The following is an 8,897-nucleotide window of genomic DNA, read 5'->3' as shown; positions in this document are numbered from 1 at the left end:
GATTGTCAAACTAAGCAACAAAGATAATGTGTTTATTCATGTTTACTGGGGCAGGGCTCAGCTGGATCGGGGCATTTCCTGGTGGCTGCACATCTAGACCCGTTGAGAGAAGACTGACAGAAACTGAGCGAAACAACTGGAGCAGCTGAGACGACACGGCTCTGTGGAGCCCTGAACGCCTTTTCCAACCGTTCCATGGATTTCAGACGTGAGCACACATCCTCACACACCGAGAACAATCTGGGAAATGTCACAAGGCTGAGGCAAAGATGCGCTTTTTAGGAGCAAGGACTGTTTTTTACTTTTTTAATTTTTTTTAATTCTACGTTTATTTGAATACAGCGACTAGCTCTGTGTCTCGGCCCTGGAACTGTTGCCACCCTGTTTATTATTATTATCATGTGTGGTTTGTACCCTTGCACGACGAGGAAATGGCCTCTCTGGTTGCAATAAACACTGCATATACCGAAACACAGCAACCACTAATTTCTAAGAAAAAATGACAAGGGCTTATTTCAACAAAGGAACAGAGCTTCTGTTTCACAGAGAGGATAGAAAGTGCTAATAGTTTTTATGACTTTTTATGCCAAGGTGTGCTGTACACTGAAGCCAGCTGAGAGAATGAACAGTGTCATTTTAGACTGTCCAGAAGCAAACTTTGAAATCAGATATAAAAAATAAATTAAATATCTATATATTTTTTGAATTGCTGAATTTTAAAAATCTATATGCATTTGAGGGCAGCCTTTCAAAGTACTGCGATACTACCACATACTCTCTGCCTAAAGAGACATCAGATATCTTTAGGATTTCAAAACTCAAACGCGTGCTTTCAAGTTTTATCACAGCATTCGCAGAGCGTTAAYTACAGGCGTTGTYCTCCTAAACAGAAAGATCTGAATCTCCGAGCGCTGGAGCATATCTCTGAAGCGTTCTGCTGACAGCACACTCTAATGCAACGGCACGTCAAATGCAAGAACAGGAGACGTATGTCTACAGTTTTCACATGGTGCCGGTCTCTAACGCTACCACAATCAGACGCAGGTAAAGACAGAAACATGGCAGATTGCCATCTTAGCAAATCGGAATGTAACACCAACGCGGTGCAACCCATCAGCCTGCAAACCGTTGACAGAGATATGTTCCTTGTTTTGCGGGTTTTTTTTTTTTGTTTTTCTGCCATGCAGGCATGTTCAAAATGAAACTGACTTGATTTAGAAAGAAAGTCACCCTTCTCTAGGAGCTTAAAGCAGAAAATGTGAAAACGACGATCTGTATTTATGACTTTCATAAAGCCTATTACATGGTTAAAAAAAACACAACAAAAAAAACCATCTGAGATGCCACAATAGTTTAACTAAAGCGGGCGCAATGTCAAAGACAGTTAACACGAAAATATTGTAAMGCAGGTTTGAGGTAGCTTAAAGAAATCTTGTATGTAACAAAAAATWAAAATAAAATCCTAATACAGTATCAAACGTGGAAATGATGGGAAAAATAAATACGTTCCTCAGCTCAAAGGGATCATTGCAGTCAGCAGGCCACCTTGGCTGGCCTTACCTTCAACAGACCATTGAGGAAAAAACAAAAGTTMATGAAGGCAGTGACAATCATCCGGGCAAAGTCTCACAGCTCCAAGTCTACAGGCTTGTAGTCACAGTTGGTAGGCTTTTGTTGCAGTTTCCATTAGAGTCTGTGGTTTTGTCCTCTCCTCCGCAGACCTCCGACAATTTCCCCAGACACTTTTCAGTGGGGTCRCCATCATCTGAGCTGCCCTTACTGCGTCCCTGTCGCTCACTCTGCCAGCTGTTGCGGCTGTGGACGTATCCATTGACCGGTCCCGGGTTGCTGAGGTGATTCCTCTTCAGGCAGAGGATATCCTGGAAAGCGTACCTGAACTCAGGACTCCTGCAGTAAATCATTGGATTGAAGGCAGAGTTTGAGAAACCGATCCAGTTGAGTACTTTAAAGGGGATTTCGAGGTTATGTTTTGTCATGGTCACCACCACGTTGAGCAAAAAGAATGGCAGCCAACAAAGGGTGAACACCCCCATGATTATGCCCAGAGTCTTTAAGGCTTTATGTTCTCGAAGGCAAAACTTTGCCTTTTTTAGTCCCCATCCGTTGTTAGATTCTAGGGACTTCAAGTCGCTGCTGTCGGTGTTTTGAAAGCGTCCAACGCTTTGGTCGATCTTTTTCAGCTGTCGCCTGGCCACTTGGAAAACACGGCTGTACACAAAAATCATGATGAACAAAGGGATGTAGAACGAGATGACGGAGGAGCCGATGGCATATTCGGGCCTGACATGAAACTCACAACAGTCAGGATCATTAAGTGTGCATTTCACATCTGTACCAGTCTTGTTTGAATATGCATACTCCGTGTGGATGGGAATGTAGGATATCAACGCAGCAATCGCCCACACAATAACAATCAAAACTCGAGCTCTGCACTTTGTCAACATTGATTGGTAACGAAAGGGTGAAGTAATGGCCAAATATCGGTCTAGGGCTATGACACACAGTGTCTCGATGCTGGCGGTCACACAGAGGATATCAGTGGCAGTCCAGAATTTGCACCAAAATACACCAAAGTGCCATTTGTCAAAAATGACGTTACAGGCACTAAAAGGAACAACAATAAGACCCATGACCAGGTCAGCACAGGCCAGGGACGTGATGAAGCAGTTGGTCATGTTCTGCAGTCGCTGGTAGCGGGCAATGGCGGTTATGACGAGGATGTTTCCAAAAACAATTAGCAGAACAAGTAGAGACATGATTATTCCCAGGAAGATCTTGAGTTCCTTCTCATTCTCGCCTGGTGCGATTGCTGTCGTTGAGGTGTTTACTGTGCTAGAGAACGTCGTATTTTCCATCTGGAGAGACCAGAGGTGGACAGGCACACACACACACGCACACGCACACACACACACGCACACCCACACACACACATGCACACACACCACAATGACATACATGAGAAAAAGATAAAATTACTTGAACTGAAAAGAAAACAAAACTTTCTGTACTAAGGTTTTGAATGTGTAATTTTACAACTATTACTAACAAAAAAAGAAAATAATATTTCAGTGGCTAATCTGCAGACTTACAGAACATAAATATCAACATCTCTTCCAAGAAGCTTCAGAAACATGTTGCAAAAAAACATTTTAAAAAAAGAAAAAAAACACACTACGAACCTCAACAGGTAGTTGCTGTGAGTCCTGCTTGCCTTGCACTGTACAGATGCCAGAGCGCGGATAACTCCTGCAGAGTGTCACATGCCCGCTCCACTTTTTTAATCKTAGCCTGTCTCACTCCTGACTCCGTCAGTTGAGCAGTGTTTCCTCTAATGTGTCTCCCAGGCTGTTTGTCAGAGCCCTTATAGCACGCTGTGATGACATCATGGTCAGCGCTCAGCCAATCAGGCAGCCAGGCTGTGCAGGGTGCTGAGAGCTCTCAGGAGTTTGAACACACTGTCCCTGCGGTTGGAGTTGCAGGGCTGCAAAAGAGAGAGAGAGAGAGAGAGAGAAATAAAGCAGCAACACGGGCAAAGGGTAAAAATTTACATATTTAAAGAGGTTGCAAATATGTTCCAGAATGAATGCTTCGTTTACAGTGGTGTCAAAATATTTAGTTGTGTGGTACACTCCAGGACACAGGAGAAATTTTACACTCTCTTTGTTTGTTAATTTGGATCTCATTAAAAACAAGTGACCCTCTTAGGACTGTTTGTACGATCGTGGTAGATTCACAGCAGGTTTACCTGGAAAGTCAAATTAGAAAATGACTGGATCTACATTATTTATGATTCATCGACTGTTGAGTTTTCTCAGACTTCTTGTCGCGGCAACACCTTRGAATGTTGTTGAGTGAGTGTGTGTTTGGCACAGTGTTCAACTTTTTTTTTCAATTTAGAAATTACTTCTGAAAAGGTTTCAGCCACAACCAATGAAATGACACCTTGCATTATTAATAGGACTCCATAGTGACGATCTGCAGGGTGTAGATGCCTCAGGACTAACTCTCATGCAATGCTTTGCCAGTAAAAAACATTTTGGAGTCACCAGAAATTTGCATTCCATCCTGACAAGTCTATAAAAAGGACTATGCAAAGACTCACGCGCATGTATTCAAATACCCATTGATTATGAATTGCGCCTTTGTATTAAACAAGCAAACACAAAGTTTTTGAGATTGAACTAAAATATAAAGAGTTCAATAAAAAAAACAAACAAACAAAAAAGTCTCTAAATGTAGTATAAGTGWAAGAAAATTGTGACTGAATGCATCAGAAAAGACTGAGCCATACTGAGATTTAACTGCGTTTTGAAAATATTTGATTATTATTATTATTTGAGATGGGAATTGTGGTGCAATTTGTAGCACTCTTAATGAAGGTAYGAGGTTCAGATCCCAGCCTGGGGTGTTTCTGACCTGAGTTTGCATAATCCAACCTCCAGTCAGAGTGTCTGGGTTCTTTCCAGGCTTCCTGTTTGGTTAATTAATCTCTCTAAATTGTTCTATGGTGTGACTCTGTCTCTGTGTTTTGCTGAGGCTGGCTGACAATCTGTCCAGGTGCCCCTCACCTAATAATTGTYGTTGATGGTCAAAGATAGATGAATTTTAATAGGTCCATTTTCTTTCGTACGATGCACTCTTTGAAAATACTAAGAATAAGACAAATAGTCATGCCTTGAGCACAGGCATGACCAAGAACAGACCTCAAAAGCTGCTGTCCTGCARCTGTTAGATGCTCCRACAGACTAGCCAATTAGCAAACACCTGGTGTAACTGCATCTGCTTCTCTGCATAACCCTGGTAAAAATGTTGTTAAAGGGTTAACAGAGGAGCGATGTTGTGATGACTTCCTGAAGGTGGAGTTTCTTAAAGAGACTATTTTAATTTCAAGGTATTAAATTACAAAGTTATTTCAAGTCATTTTTGACATGTACAGCTTTTTTATGACAACTGAAAGTGACATTGTTACTTGATAAATCTTTAGCGTCTCACAGATAAATGACACCATGTGGCTATAAAATACATAAAACTGCCTCTTTAAAAGGCATTCACTAAAGTTCATAAGTTTAGAGATCCTATCAGCAGCTACTATCTTAGACACTCAACAAGAATAGGCACATATATTCATGCATCTTCTGTTATCTTGCACGTGCTGCAGTGTTGATTTACCAAAAAAAAAAAATACGATAAGTCAGCTGAAATGCTGCAGAGTGTGCGGTTGAGAATACTTTTTGGTTGTTTTTTTTTTTTCTTTTTCAGTTGCACAACCATCATGCAGGAACATGAATTACAAACAGGTATTCAGGCTTAGCCTTCTCCACGCTCGTTTGAAACCGTGTTAGTCGGAGCAGGATTTTGCTAATCTCACAAAGGGAAGGATTGATGATTTCCAGATTTCTGACCTTTGATGAACGCAGACACCACGGGCTCTGGCCCTCATCTCTGTGCTCCACAATGAGCTCTCTCAAAACTCCATACGACTGATGACGCAAGAGCAAATTGTATCCTCAAACTCAAATGTTTGAATCCTATGCTCATCTTTCAAACAGATGCAACAAATTACGTTCTGAAACTTTGCTTTAAACGGAAAAAAAAATATCAGAGGGCCGCGCGTGGCCTCCCGCGTCGTGCTTCTTATTACTGCTTTTAACCGTCGGGTCTTTTGTCGTGTTGCACTTGCGCTGGCAATTGTCCAGGAACATCATTACACATGTACCCAGAATGTTTGGATGACCTGACCCGCAGCATTGACTCTCTCTGCCGTTTTGCAGAAATTTCCACTTGCATCCAAGAGAAATCCCAGATTTACACGCACGCTGCTCTGAGGTTTGCACTGAACTCTTTTGATTTTTCGTCTTGAGTAAAAAGGGGTGAAACTGAGATCCAAGTTAAATGCTGAGCACCTTAGTCGTTGCAGTTTCTCTCTGGGTTTTGGTAACCTCTTTGAGCTTATCTTGCACACAACATGCATGGCGAGCCCCTCACGCTAAGCCTCACTGCTGATAAGTCAAGAGTTTAATCACCAACTCCCACATGCAACCAGCAGTAAAAGTTTTTTTTTGTTGTTTTTACATTTCAGTCTAACTGAAGATACATTTCATTGTTTAACACTTAAATCTATTGCTATCAACTATGTAGAGCTACATACTAGATATTATGCAGATATACTAGTGTGACTCTTATATCTGCAGTATATATATAATATAGTGTTTATATGTTGTAGGTGAATGCAGGTGTTCYGGWTGTGGCTTAGTCACAACCACAAACCTCCATCTACAAATCTAAATGTACAAAATTKAGATAACAGGGTATTTTTATGTACGCCACCCCAAATAACAAAGAGCAAACCAAGAAAAGCTTGAAGCAATAAAGCCGAGTTTCAAACATCTTTAGCGTCTCAGAGCTCTCTCCAACACATGGCCACGAATGCAGAACTGGCCAAGAGGCCTGTAGTAACTCTGGAGGATGACAGACCAGGTGACCGGCTTCTATGTAGAAGTGACTATAAGGCCTCCATTACTGTAAGAAAAAAAGTTATAAAAGGTTCGGCACATGAAAAGTATAGTGGAACCTCGCCTATTTGCAGATTCGCCTATTCAGTTTTTTGTAGAACATAAATCCAAATGATTAGCAGAAAACTTGATTCTTTCACATCTCTATATTTGAGAGAAAACGCAGCTCGGGGTTCTGAAATCTCATTCACGTTTGGGTAACCTTTTAGCCGTCTTTCAGAGCTCTTTTCAGTCAAACGCYGTCACCACTCATTTTTTGGAGCGACTGGATCTCYGTCATGAAAGGATGAACTGCAGACTTTGTGACCCGACATGACGCAACCCTTTATTTATTTTCCTTTAGTTTCAGAAGAACAATATGTTGAAGGTTTTTGTTTTGTTTGTTTTTTCTTAGGGGTCGTTCCCCTTGAATCTCTTTTATGTGGGACCCATAATTTGAACTGGAATATGGAATATGACCTGCAGCATTAGTGAAAACTACATATTCAGTTAATGTAATTATTGTGGCCTTCACAGCTTTAAAATAATAATAAAAAAAGCATTTACTTTTAAACTTCTACTATTTGAAATGTGCCCATTTTAAGTTGTTTTTTAAAAAAAATCAAATTAGAGGATATCTGTCATGTGTGATTGTTTTGAATAACCCAGACACAAGCCACAAACTGGCTGAGAACTTGGAGGGAAATTCAGCAGTCCAACAATGAATGCCTGWATAAAAATACAGAGGTTTGTTGACGACCGGGATGAAGAGTCAAATCTGATTAACTCATTCATGTCAGATAGAGACCAGGAAAAATCTAGTATGACTGGTAAATAATACATCAGAATATACTGATTAAAACAGAATAAAACAAATAATTACTAAGTAAAAAGCTGTAAGTAAACACAGAAATAATGAGAAACACAAATCAAGAGAGAAACTCAATACTGTGTGGTCCAATTTTCACATCCGATCATATTCAGTGAAGTCCAATAAGAAACCGTTTGAAGACTTGGGAAATACTACTTTAAAAAAAGCTGTGCGTTTATATTTGAGCTTCATACAAAGTCCTAAGCATGAGGATTGGTGTGAGTAAAAAATGAAAATTAAGGAATTTCATTTCTGCTTTTTTTTTTCTTTTTCTTATCCATCCAATCCTGCTCTGATTTCAGGAATTGCCATGTCAGTCAGGTTCTTTTCTAATACAGCGGGACAAAGACGTGGAATTGATCCAGCGTTCGGACCACTAATTGGTCCCAAGCTAAACCCCCCCTTTKGGGACTGTGGGTGTGCTCCAGCCAACGACAAACGGGGACGTATGTCCACAAAAGCAAGACATTTCAAATATGTTTGCACTTCCAAGTAAATATAGTAGCAAAGTGTATTTTGTTGGTGCTGGAAGGAATCCAAGATGGCTCTGAAAAACAAAGGCAGAAGGACGAAAACTGCTTTGTGTGTCTTCTGAGTGGAGCAGACCATATAAAGGCTCGGGAGCCGCTGCCTCGGTTTACAAGTCATTGTTTAGTCATCTCTGCACTGAGACAGAGAAAAAGGTTGTAAAAAAAACACTTTACTGCATCATTCAACAAATGTTGACCTGTGACGTAAAGATAGAGCTCCGAGCATAAACAACGATGTCCTTGTGGGAGTCCGAATGTGGCGATATGTATATCACAAGTTGCAGCCGGGTTTYGCTACGCGCACATAAAACATTCAGCTGCGTTTGATTGTATCCATGTAAGTGGGCTGAGTTTGTTTCATCCCCGCAAGATGCTCCAAGTGGCATTTCTGACAATTTCAACTATCATCATTAATAATGATGGGAAGCACCTGGYGACCTGTTACCCTGGGTCTGCGCTTCTGCAGAAAGGTTTAAATYTGGAGTTACTGAGCAGTAAATGCTTTGAGAGTTCTTATTTTGCAGATTTAGCAACAAATGATGAATAGTTTACATTGTTTGAGATGGTTTTACATGCAAACCATCTCAAGAAAATACGAACCTGCAAACAGCAGCAAGAATTCACCTTTTTTTTACCGTTTCTGTRCAAGAAAAACAAAAGTTCTATTTGTTACTTAGAAGTCCAAGTTGTTAGGAAAGAAGAAACCTAATKGAGTCCCGGCGTTTGGGCCACATCATTCAAAGGAACCGATGGACTGAACTACACAGAGAGACTGGTAAAAACTCTGGATGACAGAATGAAAAGTACGATTTCCCTTCACGGCTCCCAGGAAACAGGAGTCACAACTGGAATCTACRAAGTCACACAGCAGCAAAACTCTGTCCAGCTGCCTGACCTGTCCCTTTTTTTCCATGGGGTGTCCTGACGGTGGGTAGAAAGGTGGCCAGAGAAAGCTGGAATCAAACGCACAGTCGCATGGTGGCT

General features: G+C 41.0%; 1 protein-coding gene across 1 annotated transcript; it reads right to left on the bottom strand.

The window, feature by feature from the left end:
• Positions 1 to 1,158: 1,158 nt before the first annotated feature.
• Positions 1,159 to 3,455, bottom strand: LOC103470882 (beta-2 adrenergic receptor). Its single transcript, XM_074186863.1, is given in 3 exon segments — positions 1,159 to 1,650; positions 1,653 to 2,876; positions 3,201 to 3,455. Coding segments are annotated over 2 exon segments (1,248 nt in total). The 5' UTR covers positions 3,201 to 3,455; the 3' UTR covers positions 1,159 to 1,626.
• Between the last annotated feature and the right edge of the window lie 5,442 nt (positions 3,456 to 8,897).

The sequence above is a fragment of the Poecilia reticulata genome, linkage group LG10 (assembly GCF_000633615.1).
Source record: "Poecilia reticulata strain Guanapo linkage group LG10, Guppy_female_1.0+MT, whole genome shotgun sequence".
In the NCBI taxonomy this organism is placed as follows: Eukaryota; Metazoa; Chordata; class Actinopteri; order Cyprinodontiformes; family Poeciliidae; genus Poecilia; species Poecilia reticulata.
This window is presented reverse-complemented; position numbering and strand designations above follow the sequence as displayed.